The 26,225-nt window shown below is 43.9% G+C and overlaps 1 protein-coding gene across 1 annotated transcript in view; it reads right to left on the bottom strand.

Annotated features, from left to right (window-relative positions):
* stxbp6 (syntaxin binding protein 6 (amisyn)) overlaps positions 1-26,225 on the bottom strand; it is a 133,396-nt gene that overhangs the window by 6,908 nt on the left and 100,263 nt on the right. The window contains 1 exon segment of the mRNA XM_048247922.1: positions 26,137-26,225. This exon segment is cut by the window's right edge and continues 77 nt beyond it. Coding sequence (XP_048103879.1) covers positions 26,137-26,225 — 89 coding nt within the window.

Genomic DNA, 26,225 nt, shown 5'->3' with positions numbered 1-26,225 from the left:
AAGCGAGCAAAGAACTCAGTGGAAGTTTCTGCTGGTGGGAAATTGGTCTGAGTCATGTTCAGGAGTGCTGCCGTGGCGATAACCCCCCATCTCCGCGTTACCTGATGGGCAGCAATACAGATTTTAAAACAAAATCATTTTGTGATGCATCCCTTTTTCCTATCATGATAGACTTCTGTACCTTACATTTTCTAGGTAGCCCTTACATTTTAATCTGGATTTTTACCAGGATCCTATTCTTATTGAAAGCTAAATTCCATTGTTTTCTGTGCAACATCATAGATTAAATGAAATCAAATTTCATTCTATTCTATACATGGAGTTGGTTTGATTGGATGAGCTTCACAGGTTGCCTCAATGTATACTGTATCTATTCATGTCTTTTCAAATAATGCATTGATCTAATTCTCCAAATGTCTCCAGCCATCCCTACAAGATCTATACTTAATCACATCTGAGGGCGATGCAGGACCACACACACAGACAGACACACACACACACAGTTTGGGGACCTCTGCTGTTTATACCCCTTTGATTTGCTCTTCCTTGAGAGGAAGAGAGAGAGAGAGAGAGAGAGAGAGAGAGAGAGAGAGAGAGAGAAGAGAGAGAGAGACAAAGAGGAAGAGAGAGAGAGAGAGACAAAGGCCCATTCTCTCTACAAGGCTCTGAACACAAACTATTATTCACTGAGAGCTCAGGGATGAGTACCAGAATGTTTCATGGAACATAGCGTGCACACACACACACACACACACACAAACACACACACACACAGACAGAGAGAGAGAGAGAGGCCAAGTCAGACAGGCTAATACAGGGAGATTCCTACAGTATGTGTATGTGCGTGTGTGAGGCTGAGAGAGAGAGAGAGAGAGAGAAAGAGAGAGAGAGACAGAGACAGAGACAGAGAGACAGGCAGGCTAATACAGGGAGATTTCTACAGTGTGTTTGTGTGTGTGTGTGTGTGTGTGTGTGTGTGATGCTGAGAGGGAGAGGTGGTGCGGATGGGAGAGTCAAAGATCTAATGGACCTGTGATTTCGAGGGCAGGGCAGTGAGACGCCCCCTTCACCTCTCTTGAATGAGAGCAGGACTAAGGGCAGAGTACCGCTGGCTTGTCCCATACTAAATCACAAGAGCTAACAGCTAACGCTGCTCTACAACAGCTAACAGCTAATGCTGCTTTGTATGTCCGATACTAAATCACAGCTAACAGCTAATGTTGCTCTATAACAGCTAACAGCTAACACTGCTCTGTATGTCCCATACTAAATCATAGCTAACAGCTAATGTTGCTCTACAACAGCTAACAGCTAACACTGCTCTTTATGTCCCATACTAAAACACAACAGCTAACAGCTAACACTGCTCTGTATGTCACATACTAAAACACAACAGTTAACAGCTATTGCTGCTCTACAACAGCTAACAGTGCTCTGTATTTCCCATACTAAAACACAACAGCTAACAGCTATTGTTGCTCTACAACAGCTAACAGCTAACACTGCTCTATATTTCCCATACTAAAACACAACAGCTAACAGCTATTGTTGCTCTACAACAGCTAACAGCTAACACTGCTCTGTATTTCCCATACTAAAACACAACAGCTAACAGCTAGCACTGCTCTGTATTTCCCATACTAAAACACAACAGCTAACAGCTAGCACTGCTCTGTATTTCCCATACTAAAACACAACAGTTAACAGCTATTGCTGCTCTACAACAGCTAACAGCTAGCACTGCTCTGTATTTCCCATACTAAAACACAACAGCTAACAGCTAGCACTGCTCTGTTTGCGGAGCCGTCCCAGAGCTCCTCTGATTACTCTACAGGTTACACATCAGGGGCCTGTACTACAAAGCGGGGTTACTGGCTTATCTGGGTAACTTCGAGAGTAACTTGATCACGTGTGGCGTAAGTTCCTGATTAACCCGTACTACGAAAGGTGGATAGGTTTTAACCAAGGTATGCTGCCATGGCAATTTACGCTGCATCCATACGACATCGGAGCCCAAATCGTGAGGTGCTCTCTTTGAGGGGTTTTAGAGACCGCCATATATATATCTTCATAGAGAATATATATATATATATATGTCCGAAAATAAATCGGACATAGGCCTAGCCTAGCCTAGCCTACAGTATGCTGAACATCTGAGCAAGAATAGCCTAAAATAAATCGGACATAGCCTAGGCCTAATAAATTAAAATCACCATTTTAACAAACTTGTTGAATTGAATGTCATATTACTGTACCCTGCACATAAAGGCTACACATTTCCACAGCACCAGAATCCGACCGAATGCCTCCCTCAACCCCTTCCACAATCGGCCTTCCACTATTATTTGCGATGGCCAACTCCTCTGCTACTGTAAAACACTCCTTACAGTAGTGTTCAAAGACACCTTTTTCTTGTTAGCTGTAAAACAGAGGCCAAGTGAAGGCTTTAAGCATACTAGGCCTACATTTTTTCATAATTAAGAAATATTAATGCAAGCTATAACTATATAAACCTACTATACTGAATAATGTGTTTGTGTTTCATTTCCACCTGCTGCCATGTGCGTTTGGCAATGGTGTTGCATCTGAAATGTTCACAGGATTAGGCATGCACTAAATCAGTCAATGGGGGCTACTTAAACATTCAATTATCCTATTACTGTAATCTATATGCCCACTTCTAAATTGTGTTGCATCTGTAGGCATTTCTATGAACTCAAAATAGGCTATTTAATTATTTCAACTCATTTCAGACATTCCGCAAGCTACTAATCCTCTATAACACATATTTGAAGAACATGTGGGAATAAAACTTACTTTTAGGCATTTAGGCTACCCGATCTGCAATACGTTGCCAACAGCCTTGCCTTGCTTTTGTTTACTGCGTCGACGATTTGATTTTGTCGAGAGTGGGTTTTAATTCCTCATAACTTGGCATCATAATTGTGCATTCCTCATCCGTGGAAAATAAAGGTGATCGGCGTCATCATTGAAAGTGGTGACTTGCTGCAACCCCCCTTTATGTGAACGCCACAAACTCCACTAGGTTAATCCCGCTCAACAAATCAACTTCATAATCAGCGTCAGAGTACCGACAACACCACTTAAGATAACCAGGTTTTGTCAACCCCGGTTTAACAAAGTAACCCTGGGTTACATCTGGGTAGGTTAAGCTCCCTTCGTAGTACAGGCCCCAGGTTACACTGATTTTACAACAGCTAAGGGGCGTCGTTAGGCACAACCCGCTAGCGGACCTCCCTTAGCTGTTGTGATATCAGTGTAACCTACGGACTCGAGTGGCTTATTGCTTTTCTAAAACTGTTACTATAAATACCTGGCAAAGTTTCATAAAGTAAAGGCACAGCAACGAGAAATGTAACCATTCATTCATAGATAATCATTCTTCCGCCAAGAAATATATTTCCTCTATCTGAATGGTTGCCAAGCTACGTTGAAACGCAGCTACTTTAACTTTTGTATCAAGTTATGGTAGTGGAGTAATATAGAACAAAATGCGGTCAAAAGGTGTATGTTTATGCTGCATTTTACAACGACATCGAACACAATTCAGCCAATCACAATCAAGGACTGGGATTATCAGTTTTAGAATTGTGATTAAACTGACAGATATTGCAACTTGATTTGCTATGTCATTTTTGAAAGTCAAGCTCCAGTTCAGTTCCCCTTCTGATTGCATGAGAAGAACAGCATTTCTAATTGGTGAGCATGCCTAGTGCATGAGAAGAACAGCACTTCTGATTGGCGAGCTTCACTATCACAGGAGGAGGATGACATGAACATAACAATCATAGATGTGACCAGATTAAACACTGGGACAGAGTTGTCAGCTGCATGGTTATGTTGTGATTAGCTAACTGCATTTATTCAAATTATGATTTTGATTAAAAAAAACGATTCATTGTGCAGCCCTGGTGCCAAAATACACAGCAGCTGGGTGTGAGTGCAGGTCACACACACACACACACACGTGTGCACACACAAAAACACATACACACTCAAATACCCTGTACTGGGTAAGAGTGGCACTGGGAGAACACACACATGCACACACACACATACTGTATACACACTCTCTCTCTCTCTCACACACTCACACACACACACACACACACACACACACACACACACACACACACGTACACTCACACACTTGCATGCACGCGCGTTGTACTGGGTTGACAGTGGCGCCGGGAGCAGGAACGGAAGCACACTGGGAAATTTGACTCAGCAAGAGTCCCCTCATCCCTCACACACACGCACACACACACACCCTGTACCGGACCACCAAATAATTAATCCCTGGGCAAGCCAGCAGCTGTTCCCCAGCCACCCCACCGAGTGGGAAATGATGAGACACCCTGAGGTGTGCAGACAGGTGAGCTGAACGTCAGCGTGAGCAGGATGGTGGTCACAGCAGGGTGTGTGTGTGATGTGTGTGTGTGTGTGTGTACGCAAAAGTGTGTGACAACTCAGGAAAGACAAAAACTAAAAACTAAACTAAAACTACTGATCTGTGTGTGCCTGTGTGTGTGTGTGTGTATGCTGACTCGGGAATGATATTAGCCACACAGGTGTGTTTAAGTGTGTATGACAGCTCAGATAGACCAGGTACTGCGGCACCATGTGTGTGTGTGTGTGTGAGTGTGTGTGTGTGTGTGTGTGTCTCTCAGACAGGAACCTGTGCCAGCTGGATCTCCTTTCATCCTCCTTCAAAAGGAAGTTAATAAAGTACAAACCCACACAGCCAATCAGCTCCCAGCTCAGAGTGCCTGTACGAGATGGCTCTCCTTGAGCCTTAAGATCAGCATTACTCATTCCCCACCGGCCTCTCCCGTGTGTGTGTGTGTGTGTGTGTGTGTGTGTGTGTGTGTGACCACAGCTCTTAGACAGCAGACGGCGAGAGCAAAACAACGCATTAATAACGGCGAGAGCAAAACAACGCATTAATAACAGGAGGACAGAGGAAAGCACAGTGATGTCATTTCCTGCTCAGAGGTAATTAGAAAATGCTACATATCACACTCTTTAACTAAAGTGTTCCTACCCACCAGAGCAAGCTTACTTAGGGATATTATAAGTGATACAACCTCCTCGCCCTATTAAAGCGATGGTTCTGAGTAATTTCACCCTAGGGTCCTTTGCACCATGACCCCAAGCCAAACACCCTCCCAGAACCTGTTTCCTCTTGGTCGAACCCTGGTCCCCTGGTCGAGTAGCGCTGTCAGAAACGAATGAGTTTCTGCAGTCGTAATGGTACCAACTTTTATCTTGTAAATTACTAATAATGCCCTGAATGGTACGAAACTGCTACAGTAGTACAACTATGTTCTTTACTCATAAAACGAGGCATTGAAAAGTTTGTAAATACACCAGGAGTTTATTTAAATAAGTCTTGCCTGATGGATGCTACTATCTGCTACTATACCGCTGCATCGACGTTACTTCCGTGATTTGGGAAAAGCCTGTAAAAGTCCTGTCAGGAAGCGATTACATCAACGTTTGTATATCCAGTTTTTAATATTTTTTTGCCGAAGTGTTTACAACTTAGTGTTAACTAATAATTGTTGCAAACTGGTACTACGAACAAAATATTAGTGCATTCCTGGATCTACATCCTTATGCATGCTTCCTGCCAGGACTTTTACGGGCTTTTCCCAAATCACGGAAGTAACGTCGATGCAGCGGTATAGTAGAATCCATCAGGCATGTGTTATTTAAATACACTCCTGGTGTATTTACAAACTTTTCAATACCTCGTTTTACGAGTAAAGAACATAGTTGTACTACTGTAGAAGTTTCGTACCATTCAGGGCATTATTAGTGGGGTCATTTACGAGATAAAATTTGGTACCATTACGACTGCAGAAAGTCATTCGTTTCTGACAGCGCTACTCGACCAGGGTTCGACCAAGGGAAAACATGTTCTGGGAGGGTGTTTGGCTCGGGGTCATGGTGCAAAGGACCCTAGGGTGACATTACTCCGAACCATCGCTTTAAGAGTTTAAGTGCCATAAAAGTGATTTTGGAAACTTTATTTTAAGGTTAAAAAACTCTTTAGTGAGCCTTTAAAAAATCCTGCAGGTCCAGGCAATGGATCCCATGCACCAATCATAACCTCTACACAGCCATACACAGTTGTTGTCTATGGAAATCAGTAGTTCACACTCAGTCATCTCAATGCAATTTATAGTATACATTAGTAGTTTAGATTCTATACTACCCATGGGAAGTTAAAGAAGCACGGCAACTCATGATTGGCATAATGTATTCACAACATACCACATTATTGGCACAATGTATTCACATGTGAACTTTTGGCAGCGGAAGAGGTGGAATATGTGTAGACAACTGCCATGTTTGCGTTACGAACTAACCCTATGCATTTCTATAGGCGATACTAACCCCATACATTTCTATAGGAGATACTAACCCCATACATTTCTATGGGCGATTCTAACCCCATACATTTCTATAGGAGATACTAACCCCATACATTTCTATGGGAGATACTAACCCCATACATTTCTATGGGAGATTCTTTGAGTGCTGTGTTTCCTCATTAGAAAGTCAGGCGTGTTCCTTTAAGGCCTGTGCACACTGCAAAGGGCTCCACTGTGTGTCTCCAAACACTAGTCATTTACACACACAGAGTGTATCAGCGTCTTTAGTGCCTTAGCAGTGTGGTTTGCACTAATGTCTACATACACACTTCTATCCAAAGAAACAGAGAAGGCATTGATGTTGATATTGTATAGATGTGTCCAGGAAAACAACACCTCACCCAGTCACACCTCACGCTCTCTCCATCACAGGTGTGTGCTTCTCCTCTGTGTGTTTGGAGGTTTAAATCATAACTCTGTGTGTGTGTGTGTGTGTGTGTGTGTGTGTGTGTGTGTGTGTGTGTGTGTTCCGAAGAGAGGCAGGGAGTGCCTCCACAGCCAGTTAACAGACGGTCAGGTTCTGGGGGATTTGTAGGAGTGAAGTGATGCATTGTGGGTGATAAATCCACATTGCTCTGATGAAGATTTTCCACAGGATGGAATGACATGACCTCCCCACGGCCTCCACTTTAACTAAAATAAAACACACGCGCGCACGCACGCACACACACACACGCACACGCACATATGCATACACACTCACACAAACACACACACACGCATACACACTCTCACACACACACACACACACACAGGTGCAGACTGCAGACAAATGGAAAATCTCACATGACAGTCAGTGTAACAAGTAAATCTGAGGTACTACAGTAATGAACTCAGAAGATGCTAATCTTCAACTGCAGAATGTGACCTGTGGCGGAAAGCATCCAATATCTTTTTTCTAATTTTCTTTTTCCATCTGCAGCATACAAGAAAAAATTACTTTTACGCCCCCTTGATATCAATAAAATTGGGCGTTTTGGGAAAAAAGAAAACAAGGGGTGAAAACAGAATCAAACAAAAATGTTGGCAACAACAGCAAATTGTGTGTGTGCGTGTGTGTGTGTGTGTGTGTGTGGGGTGGGGGATATGCATGAAATCATGCCCTGGTGTGAACCCAGAAACAAAGATAGAGGCAGAGCAACAAGAAGAGACAGTAACAGAGGGGGCTGATTGTAATTACTGTGCCATTGGACAGGGAGACTGAGTTAGTGTGTATGTGTGTGTGTGTGTGTGTGTGTGTGTGTGTGTCATCAGACAGCCATCAGCAAACACACGTCTCTGGTAGGACTAAACCACAGTGCGGTGACAACTTGATTGCCCAGGATGCTTACACAGGCACAGACAAGATCCAAATACCCAGACACCACTCAACATTCACAAACATTCACACACACACACAAATCTCTGAACTGTGTCTAACACTGAAAAATACTTTAAAAAATAAAATCACTTTCTCAAAGATCGCTTCACGAGGATTTTAGGACACAATGAATTTGCATACTAATCTCTACAGCACCATAACACTGAGTTATTGGCTGTATATATACAGATATGTCCTCCATACAGTAGGTAATATTGTATGCATATAAAGTATTTCGTTTTGAAAAGGATTGTAATTGGTGGTTAAGTAAATGTCTAATGACTTCTTAACCACAAAAAAACTGTATCTGAGAAAATGAAGTAGTTTTGGCTCTCAAAGCCTAGAGGTTGTTTTTTCCTTCCATTACCCATGAGCCAGCACGGTATGATTTAGAGTATATCTTTCAGATTACCCATGAGACAGCACGGTATGATTTAGAGTATATCTTTCAGATTACCCATGAGACAGCACAGTATGATTTAGAGTATATCTTTCAGATTACCAATGAGACAGCACGGTATGATTTAGAGTATATCTTTCAGATTACCCATGAGACAGCACGGTATGATTTAGAGTATATCTTTCAGATTACCCATGAGACAGCACGGTATGATTTAGAGTATATCTTTCAGATTACCAATGAGACTTCAGATTACCAATGAGACAGCACAGTATGATTTAGAGTATATCTTTCAGATTACCAATGAGACAGCACGGTATGATTTAGAGTATATCTTTCAGATTACCAATGAAACTTCAGATTACCAATAAGACAGCACAGTATGATTTAGAGTATATCTTTCAGATTACCAATGAGACAGCACGGTATGATTTAGAGTATATCTTTCAGATTACCAATGAGACAGCACGGTATCATTTAGAGTATATCTTTCAGATTACCAATGAGACAGCACAGTATGATTTAGAGTATATCTTTCAGATTACCAATGAGACAGCACAGTATCATTTAGAGTATATCTTTCAGATTTGGCATTAATCCTTATTATTAACCAGCTGCTCTCCCTGCTGCAGAAAAAGTTCTTTTGAATTGAAAGTTCCATGTTCCTAATATTCTAGAGACGTTCCTAATATTCTAGAGACATTCCTAATATTCTAGAGACGTTCATAGTATTCCAGAGACGTTCCTACTGTAATATTCTAGAGACGTTCATAGTATTCCAGAGACGTTCCTAATATTCTAGAGACGTTCCTAATATTCCAGAGACGTTGTTCCACTGCAGGTGGGGGTGTTGCGTTAACTGACAGTGCTGTAGCGTGGCGTACGCGTCATTCCCACTGCTACATCCCCACGCGTCTCCTTGGTGCTGCTCTGGCTGTTTATGGAGTAAACTTCACACCACATGGCATGTCTGCCACACACAGTCTGCTCACGTACAGAGCTCCCGCAGGGAGGACATCCTGATCTAACAGGCCATCAACAGACATGGGTAACACCACTGCATGTGTGTGTGTGTGTGTGTGTGTGTGTGTGTGTGTGTGTGTGTCTCAGCTCACAGATGCCACCCACACATCCACACAGACCCCAGTGAGAGTTCTTGCTGGTTTCGCTTTAACCACACTCTTATATGCCATGCCATAAAGATCCAGTGTGTGTGTGTGTGTGTGTAAAAGGCAGAAAGGATGTGGAGCAATGATGGTTTAAAGGTATGTGCATGTCTACATGCAAGTGTGGAAGTTGGATGCTTGTGCGTATGTGTGTGTGTGTATGTGCTTATGTGCTTATGTGTATGTGTGTGTGCTTATGTGTGTGTGTGTGTGTGTGTGTGTGTGTGTGTGTGTGTGTGTGTGTGTGTGTGTGTGTGTGTGCAGCTGTAAGGAGCATCAAAACTCACAGGGGTGTGAAACTCCCTTGCTGGGAGCTGGCAAGCTTGCCTGAGAACCTCTCTCTCACTCACACACACACACACACACACACTCGCGTGCCTTCTGACTAATTTATGCAAATGGTGACCTTCTGGAACCTTCTCACCTGAGCCGATAAGAGCTCCTCATTCATTCTCTCCAGCAGCAGTGCAGCATGAAGCTGGAAACGGCCTTGGCTCTCATTGGGAGATTTGAGAAGACCAGGGCACCGTTTACGACGTTCTGACCTCTAGCTTAAATACCACAAAAGACACGCCCTGACATTTCAGTGTGTTCGGTGGAGTGGGAGTCCACTAAGAGCGTTGTCCTTTTCAATTTGTCCGACATGGTAAAGCGTAGAGAGGACATGAAGGCCACTATTCACCTCCTAGCACACAGCCTAGTTAAGGGCATTTGAAAAATAATTCTACACATGCACATTCACAGCTCATTACACCAGAAACAAACCAGCGACTTCAGGGAGTTCCGGTTCAACTAGGAATTAATGAGAAAATTCATGATAAATATCAATAGTCAACATTCACAGATAACAGATTGCACAAGTGTAAGCAACTTACAATATGCTTCAGCACACAGTAATCCGTGTGTGTGTGTGTGTGCCAGTGTAGTCTACCCGACTGTTTAACAGGGCTGTTATCTAACATTACCACCGGACCTAGAAGACCATGCCAACATCATGCCAGCATCATGCCAGCCTGTCTTCAGACCCTGTGAACTTTTTCCTGATCACCTCTGTTTTGGAGTTATAAAAAGCATCACTTGACTCTAACAGAGTAATTGGTGTAGCTGTGCAGCCAGATGATGTGATCAAGGGTAACGTCCAGGCCTCTGAGGAAAACAGGATGTTATTATGTTGAGGCACAGGTGAGTTGTAGGATGACCATTTTCGTGTAGGCTACTCTGAATAGTGGGGGGAAAAAACTGTTTCTTTTACCGTCTCTGGAAAAGAAAAAGAGCCGCTTTGGGTCCGGTCGGACCTGGAAAAAGAATTATCAGCACATTATTGCATCACGGTTGGGCTTACCTGCGCTAAGCAGACGGCCTGCCTCTGAGACCACCTCTTTCTTCAGTCTGACCCCCTTTTTCCTCAAATAGATCTGGCAGCGGACAAAGACTTTACTCGCTGAACTTACTGACTGATCGTCCGCTGTGGGAGACAACAAGACGCTTCATGTCCAGCAGCCAGAGAGCATTCTGGGTCACTCAGGTTAATCTCGGTCAGTTCATCCTCAGGGTTTAGGCTGTTTAGTTTAGTTAGATGGTCACCACACCTAGTAAGTTACTAGTAAGTTACTCTGAAACACACATTGTTGACTAGATTGACTTAGTAGAGTTCTGTGACCAGTTTCTTCATCCAAAGTGGAATGACGCTTTACACAAGCGGTGTTCTAGAAACCTCCATCAGAAGAACATTCCAATTAAGAACATCTCAACAGACATGAACTGAAATACAATGTTCCAATGTGTGAGGGAATGTTCTTATCTAGAATGTTCTGAGTGTTGTCAGTACTGAGGATTCCAGCACAGTGCTTAAGTGGGAGTACTACTGATTTGTTTATCTGCTGAGCTGTACCTCAACAGCATATTTGAGTGGAAAAGAGCCTTCAGGGAATAGTCAGCAGAGAGACGAGGTGCTGAAACAGCATAGCCCAACCTGCAGGCCAAATCAGTAAATCTGACCCTACGGAAAGCACCGCGCATCGTCCAATAATTTAGAAAAACAAAAATCACTCCAAGCACAACATAACAAACAATTATACCAACAAAGTGAACATTAATTCAGGTGATCAATTAATCAATTTAGTCTCGTTAGTAAGTGTGTTCAAATGTGATTGATTGATGTCGGGTGAAGGCCTGTCTGTCTTTCTGAAGTGCCATAGTAGGCTGATGCAAGTGGAAGAAACCCCAGAGCCTCTGCATCTCTTATTACTCTGATGAAACAACATGGACAGCACATTCAGATCAGCACCCAGTGGAGAACCCAGTGGAGAAGGAGCAGAGCTATCTATTCCTACAGGATAACACATCTCTATTCCTAATACATCTCCATTCCTAATACATCTCTATTCCTAATACATCTCTATTCCTAATACATTTCTATTCCTACAGGATAACGCATCTCTATTCCTAATACATCTCTATTCCTAATACATCTCTATTCCTACAGTATAATGCATCTCTATTCCTAATACATCTCTATTCCTAATACATCTCTATTCCTACAGTATAATGCATCTCTATTCCTAATACATCTCTATTCCTACAGTATAACACATCTCTATTCCTAATACATCTCCATTCCTAACACATCTCCATTCCTACAGGATAACACATCTCTATTCCTACAGGATAACACATCTCTATTCCTAATACATCTCTATTCCTACAGTATAACACATCTCTATTCCCCGTTGTAAAGTTGCTCTAGTAATCTACTGCTATATACACTTAATGCATTATCAGGCATAAAGCACAACTGCTACTAGTATCTACTGATAGAAGTCACTTATTGAGTCTAATCTGGGCCTTTTTTGCTTTTCTCCTTCTGTATGTTAAACAAAGTGGTTAACCTCTGCTTGAGTCTAAGCTTCAGCTTCCTCTATCGCTGTTTACTATCTGGAAACCAAGCCAAGAGCCAGACCAGAGCCAAGCTATCTGAAGTGTTCTTAAATGTAGTCCAACTCTGTGGTGCAAACTAATCGGTACCAGCCAGTTCCATGACTCATGCACATCGAAGAAACTTCATATCATCCCCAATGAGTGTGATTAAGGGCCTGAGAATGTGTCTTCTGAAAGGTCACTCCCACTGGCGGGAGCCCCCGGCTGGGCTTTTTAACGTTAGCGCGTAGAGGCGCAACACAAAGGGCCACATCTCAATCAACGGACAGAGAACGGACACGCCAAGGCTAGCTCTGACCAAAACACACTGCGCCTCTGTCTGCGGTCAACAACGGCACCAGTTCCTGCAGTCACGACACGGCAGGGATGTGTGTGTGTGTGTGTGTGTGTGTGTAGACTCTCCTGAGAGTGCACATGCACACACACACACACGCACACACAGAAACAGTCATGAATATAGGCAAACATGAATGAACACACACACAAACACACACTGCCTTATGTGTGTCTGAGAACTACTGTATGGCTACCTATGGAAGTACAGTATATGACTTTACGTAACGTAAAGGGGGGTCGACCAATTATCGGCCTGGCCGATTATTAGGGCCGATATTTAGCATTTTTATAATAATTGGTATCGGTCATTTTTTCCACCGATAAGCCGATACTGAAATGGATAAAGAATGAAACGCGCTACTTTGTCTGTAAAGCGTCTCTCACTCCCTGAATTTGCTGCTCTGTGGTCAAGAGTATTGTCCCGCCCACTACACCGTCTGATTTGTTCGTTAGCACGAATGCAGCCAATCAGGATGGAAGACTGAACACAGACAAAGTTTAGGATTCTCACTGAGGCATATTGTAGACTGGGCTGTAGCCTAAGGAGCTATTTTTCCAAGGTAAGGAAGGTAGCCTACATTGCTGAAGTTGCAGTGAATCACAATCATCTACAGTGAAGTTACAAAAACACCACTTTGTAAGCTATTGTCTCTTTGATCCGGATCAATAAGTAAAGCACCCACTTCCTTCATTTAGCGAATTCCCGATTGATGCACGTTACTGATGCTGTTTACTTATCCCACAAACTCGGGTGCTGCGTGTCGGGAGTTCTCTGCCTCCGCCTCGTTCGTTAATTGTGAATAACGGGACACCTCGGAGGACATAGTACAGACAAGTCCTAAATTATGCGATAGCAAACGTCAAAAAGTCTAATTGCTCCTTTTTGAAACGGACTGTCAGAAAAGACTACATGCACCCAGGGCCAACCGTAATTTAATCCGACCTGAACAAAATTGCGTCCTGAGCTGGCTATTAACGTGCCTTTTAGGCTCTCAAAAGTGTAGCTTATAGCCTACACATGGACACAAATTGCATGCTTAAATAGCCTAAGAACTATTTTAAAACTGTTTTGTTAAACTATTCAACTGTAACTATTCAATTGTGCAGGCCTACTGCATGAAAATAATTGCTATCACTCAGCTCTTGGATTAACATGATACACAGGATTTACACTTGCAAAGTGATGCAAGTTGATAGACAATTGTGTATCAAAAGAAGAAAGAAAAGTTTGCATAATTAAATGATTTTGAATGCATTTTTTGCAGCATATAGCCTTTACTATCTACCCCCCTTTTTGACAACTGACATATCGGTTTTACATATCAGTTATCGGCCTCCTGTTTTGGTAATAATTGATATCGGTATCGGCCCTGAAAAAAACATATCGGTCGATCCCTAGCACTGCATGCTCAGTCAGGACACATTAATGATTTGCCACAACTTGCTGGGTCTCATGGTGTTGCACAACACACACACACACACACACACACACACACACACACACACACACACACACACACACACACACTACACTTGAGCTGAGCCGGATCCATTCCTTCTGGAAACAGGACAAACAGGAAACAAAATAAAGAGCTTGAAATATGGAGCTGTCCACTTATCACACTTAAGGCTGCTACACCCTGGACGTCACCACATAAATCTGCAACCAGCCCGGGACAGGGCCTAATCCTCTCTGGCTGAGAGTCCAGGGTGAGAAGAGAATGGGCAACTTACAGTAGAGCTGAAGAGCTTTTGAAACGCTGTTGTTAAAGTGCTGTGTTATTCCTTACAGTAGAGCAGAAGAGCTTTTGTAACAGTGTTGTTAAAGTGCTGTGTTATTCCTTAAACTACCTTTAGCAACCTGTCACTCAAACAGCCATGCTAATAAAGGATCTAAATGTTGAATCTCTGGATCGTGGGCGACAAGGCCTTCCCAGCTGCCGCACCCTTCCCAGCTGCCGCACCCTTCCTCCGGAGCACCCTTCCCAACAGACCAATCAAAGACCCTCCCATCCTTCAAGCAGGCTCTAAAAACCTTCCTCTTCAAACTTGCCCTTTTCTGTTAAACTGATTCCCCTAATTCTTCAACTCCACCTCGAGTTGTGTTGTTATTTTCTTTCCTTTGTCTAGGGGTCTGTCCGAAACAGAAGGGAGCTGTCTGCTGTCTCGCTGCCTTCAGCTCTCTAACGAGTCACTTGCCGTAGCAGGCATCAAGGTACCAGCTACGAACTTTGTTTCGGACAGCCTAGTAAGATAGCAACACAGAACACCGTTGTCAAGATACCAGAAAGCAGAATAATGTAACGTTCGACTTGTAGAAGTGTAGTGGGGGGAGCGCTGGTTTCCGCAAGAGGAGAGGAGGAGGCGGGTGATGACCTTGGTTTCCGCAGAGGTCTAAGCGGAGGCGGGTGCTGACCCTGGTGTCCGTGGAGGTTCTAGAGGAGGCGGGTGATGATCCTGGTGTCCGTGGAGGTTCTAGAGGAGGCGGGTGATGATCTTGGTGTCCGTGGAGGTTCTAGAGGAGGCGGGTGATGACCTTGGTGTCCGTGGAGGTCGGTGGACGTGTCCGGCACAGTTGTTGTCCCACACCTGAGCAGCGTCATCATATTTGTTTTGCACTGGTGTGAGACTTAAACTGGGACGGACAGGCAGGAAGGCAGGCAGACAGACAGGTGGACGAACCGGATACATCCAGCAAAACTACCTCTACTAGTGCCACTTATTCATCCATTTATATATTCCATCCTCTCCTCCTTCCTCTCTCTCTATCTCTCTCTCTCTCTGTCTCTTCTCTCACATCTTTTCAGTAACATCAGTATGTAACCAAAGCCTCTTTCTTTGGACTCGCCATTCTTCTGTGCCACCTTCAATCCAATGTTCTCACTGTGAGCCCAAACACACACACGCACACACACACTACTCTGAGGGCTGAAACGAGAGAACAGCACCTGTAATTGTGTGTGTGTGTGTGTGTGTGTGTGTATGTGTGTATGTGTGTGTGTGTGTGTGTGTCTCCTAGGGCAAGAGAGTAGAGAGTGAGGCGCATCTGATTTATGAGCTGTGTCTGATGAAGGGGGAGTCAGTCATGGAGGTGTGTGTGTGTGTGGGAAGTCGTAGTATTGGCTGGTAGGGGTCAATGGCAGTGAAAGACCGGGAGCGATCTGGCATAAACACACAATCCTGAGCCTCTACAGACCTGACCGACTGACTGGAGATCACACACACACACACACACACACACACACACACACTCCTGAGCTTCTACAGACCTGACAGAGTGGAGATCAGCCTGGAGTGCTGATAAGCAGCAAGGCTTATGTGGAGTCAGCGCTGTGGACATCGTCAGTAGCACACACACACACACATACAGACACAGACACACTCACACACACACACCACACACAGCCATGCCTTCAGCTCATAAATAACACACATGACACACACCTCCTCTGCTCTCAGGCAACATGAAAGGGATCTATCAGAGGCAGATGCTTGCCCCATTAGCGGGTATATTTGGGGTAGAGTTTGTCTCAGTGGGCTGATGTTTGCCCCATTGGCGGGTATAGAGGGGTAGAGTTTGAGTAACAGGTCCTCTCTGCGGGGGGATGCTCTTTACCCATCAACACCGCAGGTGGCAACCTTTAACACGCCCCCGGAGGACCAGGCAGCAGGGGAGGAACGCTGAGAGTAGTGATCTAACGCCACGCCTGGGTAAGCATCTAACACACACGCACGCACGCACACACACACACACACACACACACACACACACACACACTCCTTTCCCAATTGGGGAGGATGCTGAGTGCAGTGGTCTTGCACCACACCTGGATGAATATTAAACTCCCTGAGAGAATCACACACACACACACACACACACACACACACACACACACACACCAGCACTACCCCATCTTCTACTTGCCCCTTCCCCAGGGCTCGAAATTAACTTTTTTTCTCAGGGTCCCGCAGCTGTCCCGAATTCTACTTGGCACTGTCCCGGACTTAAACACCAGTGTCCCAAATTCAAGTTCTTGTTTTTTCCCATTCTACATAATAAACAGCATAATGATCAGTAACTTGCATCACTTAATTAACTCGTTCTGGTCCACTATGTCAGTTCTGAACAATTTATTAAAGACCATTTTTATTAACATTAATCATTTGCTGTTTCACGCAAACTTAACTTAACGCAAACATCACTTATTTTCAGAGATTGCGCTTTTGGCTCTTTTTTGAGGTTGCACTAGACGTTCATTGTCCATCGTTTTGACGGACAGGGTTTGTAAAACATTCCGTCAATAATCTATTTTCATGTGTCTTTTAATTTCAATGTCAGTTTGGTGTGAGGTCATGGCCACAGATCTCAGTGAAAAACAATAAGTAGCGCTGGAAATGACCACGGTTATCGATAGGCTACCTCCTGCCACGCCTCACCCTCTTGTGCACACTCAAACAAGCGCCTCCTAATTAAATTAAGTAGCAAAGCGTGAAGCATCTGCTGCAACTATGTATCTCGGCGTAACAAGTTGTTTTGACATTGTAAACATTCTCTAAGAAGAGTGTAAAGCAGCTTGGTAGCCCAAAGTTAACCACAACGCCGTAGTTAACCCTCTATATCGAAAGTGACCCATTAGGGCTCCACCGCGGCCCTATTTTTGTCGGCCTATGAGTCACTTAATATTCATTTAACCAATAATGGATTCCTAAGAAACGCAAGCACCCAGCCCATTTGGGTATCTTACTATATTTGTACCAAAAATAACATTGTAGCCAACAGTGATTTTAAGAGCAGTAGCCTAAACAGTGTTGTAAGGTCATGTACAAAACCGCTTTTACAGATCAGCTGGCTAACGCTGTTTTTGCCAGCTGCCCGCCACCAGGTCAAATTTTGTATAATTTATAAAGACCAGAAAGATATCGCTAGGATTCCTGATGTGAACAGTTTAGGAAAAGTACCTATTTTGAAATTTGCTTACATTTTTTCTACTGTCCCAGAGTTGTCCCAGACATCATTCCCATTGTGTCCCGGAAGCATTTTTATGGTGCCCGACGCCGGGACATCGTTAATGTCGAGCCCCTTGCCCCTCCCTCCTTACTCCTTTTATCCCTCTCCTCTCTCTCCTCTCTCTCTCTCTCCCTGTCTCTCTCTGCTAACGCAGCAGTGAGCATTATGCTACATGTTAAATAGGCAGCACCTCTTCTCACTCAGTGTCAAACTCTGCAAAAGCACCACTAAACACCCTTCAAATCACCCCCCTCTCTGTTGAACACACTCCCACTACACCCCCAGCATGTTTGAATCTCTCTCACACACACACACACACACACACACCTTGGCTGTCAGCTCATAAATAACACACATGACACACACCTCCTCTGCTCTCAGGCAACATGAAAGGGATCTATCAGAGGCAGATGCTTGCCCCATTAGCGGTATATTTGGGGTAGAGTTTGTCTCAGTGGGCTGATGTTTGCCCCATTACGGGTATAGAGGGGTAGAGTTTGAGTAACAGGTCCTCTCTGCGGGGGATGCTCTTTACCCATCAACACCGCAGGCAACCTTAACACGCCCGGAGGACCAGGCAGCAGGGGAGGAACGCTGAGAGTAGTGATCTAACGCCACGCCTGGGTAAGCATCTAACACACACGCACGCACGCACGCACACACACACACACACACACACGCACACACACACACTCCTTTCCCAATTGGGGAGGATGCTGAGTGCAGTGGTCTTGCACCACACCTGGATGAATATTAAACTCCCTGAGAGAATCACACACACATACACACACACACACACACACACACACACACACACACACCAGCACTACCCCTATCTTCTACTTTTGCCCCTTCCCCAGGGCTCGAAATTAACTTTTCTCCAGGGGTCCCAAGGCTGTCCCAATTCTAATTTGCACTGTCCCGGACTTAAAACACCAGTGTCCCCAAATTCAAGTTCTTGTTTTTCCCATTCTACATAATAAACAGCATAATGATCAGTAACTTGCATCATTAATTAACCTTCGTTCTGGTCCACCTGCGTCAGTTCTGAACAATTTATTAAAAGACCATTTTAATTAACATTAATCATTTGCTGTTTCGCAAACTTAACTTAACGCAAAACATCGCATTTTCCAGATTGCGCTTTGGCTCTTTTGAGGTTGCACTAGACGCTCATTGTCCATCGCTTTGGCCGGACAGGGTTGTAAAACATTCCGTCAATAATCTATTTTCATGTGTCTTTAATTTCAATGTCAGTTTGGTGTGAGGTCATGGCCACAGATCTCAGTGAAAACAATAAGTAGCGTTTTGAAATGACCACGAAGCTGTCAATAGGCTACTCTCCTGCCCGCCTCACCCTCTTGTGCACACTCAAATGCGTTCCCAATTAAATTAAAGTAGCAAAGCGTGGTTAGATCTGCTGCAACTATGTATCTCGATGTAACAAGCTGTTTTTGACATTGTAAAACATTCTCTAAGAAGAGTGTAAAGCAGTTTCAGGTAGCCTAAAGTTAACCACAACGTCGTTAAAGTTAACCTCTATATCGGAAAGTGACCCATTAGGCCTACCGCCCGTGCCTTTTTTGTGTTGGCCTATGAGTCACTTAATATTCATTTAACCAATGGTAGATTCCTAAGGAAACACCAAGCACCCAGCCCATTTGGGTATCTTACTATATTTGTACCAAAAATAACATTGTAGCCAACAGTGATTTGAAGAGCAGTAGCCTAAACAGTGTTGTAAGGCTCGCGTGTACAAAACCGCTTTTACAGATCAGCTGGCTAACGCTGCTTTTTGCCAGCTGCCCGTCAATACGCCAGGTCAAATTTTGTATAATTTTATAAAGGCGAGAAAGATATTGTTTAGATTCCCATGTAGCCAACAGTTTAGGAAAAAAGTACCTATTTTGAAATTTGCTTTGCCATTTTTTCTACTGTCCCAGAGTTGTCCCAGACATCATTCTATTGTGTCGGAAGCATTTTTATGGTGCCCCATGGACGCCCGTTAATGCCGAGCCCCGCCCCTCCCCCTTGCTCTCCTTATCCTCTCTCTCTCTCCCTCCTCTCTCTCTCTCTCTCTCTCCTGTCTCTCTCTCTGCTAACGCAGCAGTGAGCATTATGCTACATGTTAAATAGGCAGCACCTCTTCACTCAGTGTCAAACTCTGCAAAAGCACTAATAAACACCTCAAATCACCCCCTCTCTGTTGAAACACACTCCCACTACTCCCCTGCAGCATGTTTGAATCTCTCTCTCTCTCACACACACACACACACACACCTTGCTGTCAGCTGCAGAGATAAACATTAAACAATTTTGAATACTTAACACACACACACTCCCCTTCCTCTGTGTCACACACCCTTGCGCTCCCAATTACACAACACACATCCACACCCTCTCTGCTGTCGTGATCACTCATTCTCTCTCTCTGCTGTCGTGATCACTCATTCTCTCTCTCTCTCTGTCGTGATCACTCATTCTCTCTCTCTCTCGGTCATGATCACTCATTCTCTCTCTCTCTGTTGACTGCAGCAGTGAGTATTAAAAGCTCAGATCCCAGGGGCGCTGTGGCGCAGCAGGCTACAGCGCCTGTACCATGAACGGGTCTGAGTGCCCACGGGGACCCAGGTTGGAGTCCGACCTGCGGTCATGTCCCGATCGCACCCCATCTCTCTCTCTCCTGCGGTCATGTCCCGATCGCACCCCATCTCTCTCTCTCCTGCGGTCATGTCCCGATCGCACCCCATCTCTCTCTCTCCTGCGGTCATGTCCCGATCGCACCCCATCTCTCTCTCTCCTGCGTCATGTCCCGATCGCACCCCATCTCTCTCTCCTGCGGTCATGTCCCGATCGCGACCCCATCTCTCTCTCCTGGCGGTCATGTCCCGATCGCACCCCATCTCTCTCTCTCCTGCGGTCATGTCCCGATCGCACCCCATCTCTCTCTCCTGGCGGTCATGTCCCGATCGCGACCCCATCTCTCTCTCCTGGCGGTCATGTCCCGATCGCGACCCCATCTCTCTCTCTCTCTCCTGCGGTCATGTCCCGATCGCACCCCATCTCTCTCTCTCCTGCGGTCATGTCCCGATCGCACCCCATCTCTCTCTCTCCTGCGGTCATGTCCCGATCGCACCCCATCTCTCTCTCCCTCTGGTCATGTCCCGATCGCCCCCATCTCTCTCTCCCTGGGTCATGTCCCTATCAAAAAATCCCCATCTCTCTCTCTCCCACTCACTTCCCGTCTCTGTACAACAACACCAACCAGTGCCAATCCCTTTCACTCACCCCCACTGTTTATTCTTCTCTCTTCTGTCATCCCTCTTTCTTTCTCTCCCTTTAAGGTTCTACCTCTCTTTCTCACGATCTCAAAACACATCACATCACTTCGTCTCCATTTCGCACTCTGTCTCATACACGCTTTGGGTTGCACTCTGCATAAAGATATGCTATTTCAATAAACTCACTTTTCTTTACTTTATATCCCCTATACTTTATCTCTCTCAAAATCTCCCTCTCATTCCCGGACTTCTCCCTCCATCTCCCTCTGTCTCTCTCTCCTTCTCCCTCTTCTCTCTCCCTCCATCTCTCTCCCTTTCTCTCCTTCTCCCTCTTCTCTCTCTCTCTCTCCCTTCATCCCTCTCCATCTCTCTCTCCTTCTCTCTCTCTCTCTCCCTCCTTCCCTCTGGCGGTGCTGAGTGGTGTACCCAGTGTGTGGGATGGTCTGATTAGCGCTGCATAGTAAACAGGCTGAGGGGAAGCTCAGCGGAGTAAACCGATCGATGGCTGATAAAGACCGAGACGAGGGCCGACTGTGGGTTTGGCTCTTATTAAACTTCGCTAGACAGCGCCGCTGCTCACAGACAGATAATGGCAGCGAAGGTCTCATCGGCAGCTCAGGCATTCTCTTGTTGCAGCTTCCACTCAGGTCGCATCTTTGAATCTTTACTTTTCATTCAATAAATGACTTTTGTTTAAAAATCATTTTGTTCTCTGCCTCCTCAGTCTTAAGACATAACATGAGCTCTTTCCATACGGATATACAGTAGTATAGTATAGTATAGGCAATAGGCTCTTCTACTGTATAGCAACAGGAGTTCCTCCCATATGGTTATGGTATAGGCCATACTCATCAATCAAAGTATTATTTTTCACTATTTCTTATAGTGGGTACAGAAAAAAAGAAGGTCTTTCATGAATCTAATCTAATCTAATCTAATCTATTCTTTTCATCTGCATCAGGCTCTATAATATGGCTGTCATGAAGCACTGCACCGCTGTTATTATTTAGACTTTTTGTGCACTATTTTATTCCTCAACGTCTTATTATGACCGCCGCGCAGCGAAGCGGCGGTCATATAGGTTTAGTCAGATTTTTTTTTTTTTTTTCTTTTTCGCATGTCCAAATTTCCGTCAATGATTCCCGGGACACTGAAAGACCGGGGTAGACAAAACTTCTTGGGCATGTAACCCCATATGGATAGCATGGAACCATCGTTTTTCGTTTTGATCTGTAGCCCCCACGCTGGACTGCACCCCCCGAAAGGAGGGTAGGGCAGACACAGTTTTCTGTGAATATCTCGAGAACCGTAAGGTTTAGGAGGACCACCTTTTTTTGTATGTTGATCTCAAGGGGCCATGTCAACCCATTCCATAACCACTAATTTCATGTATAGCGCCACCTAGTTAAACACAAAAAAGTAAAAATGAGGTGTTGTAATTGTAGGTATCTGTGACCTAACATAGTCAAAACTGCCTGAAATTGGAAGTGTAGGATCATTTTGACACCTTCTGAATGCACGCCAAGTTTCGTGGAATTTTGTTCATGGGGGGCCACACAATAAATGAATTTCTGTTATATTACACCAACTGGCCTGTAGGGGGCCGGGCACAGTTTTCTGTGAATATCTCGAGAACCGTAGGGCCTAGGAGAATCAACCTTTTTTATGTATGTTGATCTTAAGGGGCCATGTCAACCTATCCATTAACCTCTCATTTCATGTATAAGCCACCTAGTTTAAAATGAAAAAGCAAAATGAGGTGTTGTAATCGCGAGGTATCTCTGGCTGACATGGTCAAAAAACTGCACGAAATTGGAAGTGTAGGATCATTATGACACCCTCTGAATGCATGCCAAGTTTTGTGTACTTTCGTTCATGGGGGGCCTTACAATAAAATAATTTATGTGTACATTTAGTGACGTACACCAACAAGGATTCCCGGGACACTGAAAGACCGGGGTACACAAAACTTGGTGAGCATGTACCCCCCACATGGATAGCATGGAACCGTCATTTTTCGTTTTAATCTGCAGCCCCCAGCTGGACTGGACCCCCGAAAGGAGGGTAGGGCAGACACAGTTCTCTGTGAATCTTTTTATGGTATGTTGGTCTCAAGGGCCCACATCAACCTGGCTCATAATCACTCATTTGTGATTTGCCCCCGGTAAAAATGAAAATCAGTAGGATTAAAAGAAAGCCAAAATAAATATTCATCATCATCATCATGGCTGCATTTTCAGTATTGGCGAAGTAGTCGCTTTGTCCACTAGATGGCTTATCGTTGCAGTGAGACGTAATTTTGTTGGAAGTTAAAAGTGGGTTGGAAAAACAATGGGCGCTTCATACAAGGACTGTAATTTACCGCAGCGAACATCTAATAAGGATAGGGCGATGTTCACATGAAGTGTAATTCCCATTTCTTCTTGAAGCCGAAATAAATCTGAGGATGTTTATCGGACATGCTTGGTTTTACTGCAGGTACGTTAATCTTGTAATATCAATAAGGACCTAGGTAATGTTACCGTTAGCGTTGGTTGAGTGATGGAGGCATTTGATTTATTGCATTTGTCGAAAACTATAAATGCGGTTATACCAAGCAAATGTATAGCAGCACTGTTTGTATCTTCGACTGTCATTTATTGCCGCGTGCTACAAAATCATTCTGTGCAATGGAAGATTTACCAACGTTACACCGGGTCTGATACAGTTTTGCCTATACATGCGTGAGACTGAGACGCCTGTTTATTTTGTTTTAAGTGCGTGCAGGGTGTGAGAGGGGAATCGATGTGCTTTGATTACAGCTTGGTAGTTGTAGTCTGTGAAATTAAAAAGCATGTGTGTGTGAAGTATCCAAACAATGACACCTTCATTTCATTATGGCTGCTTTAGCAAAACACCTTAAGCTACTGTGTAGTGGGTCCCATTTAGAAGTGGCTACTTCATTCGCGCTTTCCTTGACTCATGGAGCTCGCGTGAATGTTATTACAACTTTTCGCCACGATATGACAGTTTAAGTCCAGCTTGATACTGTAAGCATGAAGCCATTGGTTTCCAAAGGAGATTTTATTTTGTGTCGCCAGCATAGCCTATTGACAATTTATGTTGTCAATAGGCCTACCTTATAATCCTACCTGTAGCTTAGGGAAGCTAACAACTTTCTATTAGGATCTAGTTTGTTAGTTACCGTTTTGTCATAACTCCCTGATGCATTTTTTGCATTTAGAATAGCCAGAGCGTGTATATCTCAATCGAAAATTAAACAATATCGGTGCCTATGGACTAGGCTGGGTGAACCCAGCCTGATCTGCCAGCTATTTATTTTTTGATTTCTTAAAAGATTGAGCTTGGTCTGATGAAAGCCAGACTAGCCATGGACCTCAGTTAAACAATGCAAGGGAACATGAATCAGCCTATATTTGCACTAACAATAACGGACAAAAGCTCTTCAACTTTGGCCCGTTAAAATGTGTATGAACAGTCTAGCGACGCATTTCATCAAGGCCCATTTGGACATGTCAGTTATTTGCACCACTGGTTAGATGTAAAACAGCATTTCGTTTCAGACTAGGCTACTGTTACTTAATTTGTGCATTAACAATAACGTTTCAGACTACTGTTACTTAATTTGTGCATTGACAATAAAGTATTACATGAACTAAAGATGACTAAAATCTTATGTAGAAGAAGAAACATTCACAAAAAATCCATCCATCCAAAAATGACCTTTGTTTTTGATAGCTGTTGAAAACGGCATGGAACTGACAGAGATGTTTTTGTTTATAAATACATAAAAAATAAATAACATTATGCTGATACCTTTTGCTTTTCCCAAATACAATGTAGCCTACAGGTGTAAGTGACCTTTCGTCAATCCAGTTGCAATGGATGAACTGTGATGAACTGCCCTACTTGTGATTGTTTAGAGATTTTAAAAGCAATTCTACATCTTCTTTGGCTATTCTACAATCTATTCACCTTTTCAGCACCAGTAGGGTACTTTCTGTGCAGCCGCTTTTACACACTCAGGCATGCCAAACAAGCATACACAAAAGTTTCAAGAGTGGGGATGGAGTAAAATATGGAGACAAATTGAAGTGTGATTTATTTTTCGGCGAACGGATGTACAGGACTGAGCGGGCGGTCATATTTTGTACGCTATCGCTATACATCTAGTTTTAATTCCTTTACTGTTTATTATTTTGGCTATTTATTCTTACTATTGTTGGATCCATTTTCTCTGGCTGTTGTAACAAGTACATTTCCCCGTTGTGGGATCAAATGAAGTCTTATCTTATCTGTGAAAGCCAGTCTCATGAGCATGAGAAGCCATGGCAGATTACAGTGTTTTTCTACATCAGATACCTAGGTTCTCACCAGGATCTCACAGCTTGCGATAGTGGCATTTCAGCTGTGAGATCGGCTGTGTGTGTGTGTGTACGTGTGTGTATTAATATGGTACTGTTTAGGAGAGAAAGTTAATGTTTTCAGAAGACTGGTATTTCTGACAGCAAAAATGCATAAAATGTCATCAGGGAAACGTTACGCATATTTTATTTTCCCCAATAGGAATTGCCTTTGGCAAAGATAGCAGCTTCTATAACCCGGCACCGTTTATTGTAAAAGCAAGAAGTGCTTATGTGTGCTCACAGCATACACAAGCATAAAAAATAAATTAAATAAATCTGATCTTTTTCCAAACTCATGTTTAAACCTCTGATATGCATGCCCTGCTGAAAACGGCTGAAATACCAATCTTCTAGGGGAGAGAAATATTCCACTGGCCTGTGGCTGATGGCGTGGTGTGTGTGTGTGTGTGTGTTTCTGTGTGTGTGTATGTGTGAGCCACAGACCCAGGCAAAGTTCCTTACGAAAAAGAAGTGCACCAATAACACATTTTAAATACACTTACTATACACAGATATAAATAACAAAGCATAAAAAATGCTTATTTGGACTAAACTGGTCCCCTAAAGGAAAAACAACTTATTATTCATATTTCATAAATACGTGAGTGCATAAAAGCTATATGCACAAACCAGTTTTCTGTTTTCCTCTGGTATACTATGATCCTAAAGTAAACTCACAGTATGAACTGTTAAGTGTACTTTAAAAGTAGTTCCTGACTGAAAGTGCACTTCTTGTTCATGAGGGGGGGAGAGAGTACCATCCTGTGCTCACTGGTCTCACCTCTCAGCAGGTGTGCCTGGCAGTTGACGAACTCTGGCTTCCTCTCCGAGCAGTGTTGCTGACAGGTAGTGTGAAGCACCTGGACGAAG

The sequence above is a fragment of the Alosa alosa genome, chromosome 1, assembly GCF_017589495.1.
Source record: "Alosa alosa isolate M-15738 ecotype Scorff River chromosome 1, AALO_Geno_1.1, whole genome shotgun sequence".
NCBI lineage: Eukaryota > Metazoa > Chordata > Actinopteri > Clupeiformes > Clupeidae > Alosa > Alosa alosa.
This window is presented reverse-complemented; position numbering and strand designations above follow the sequence as displayed.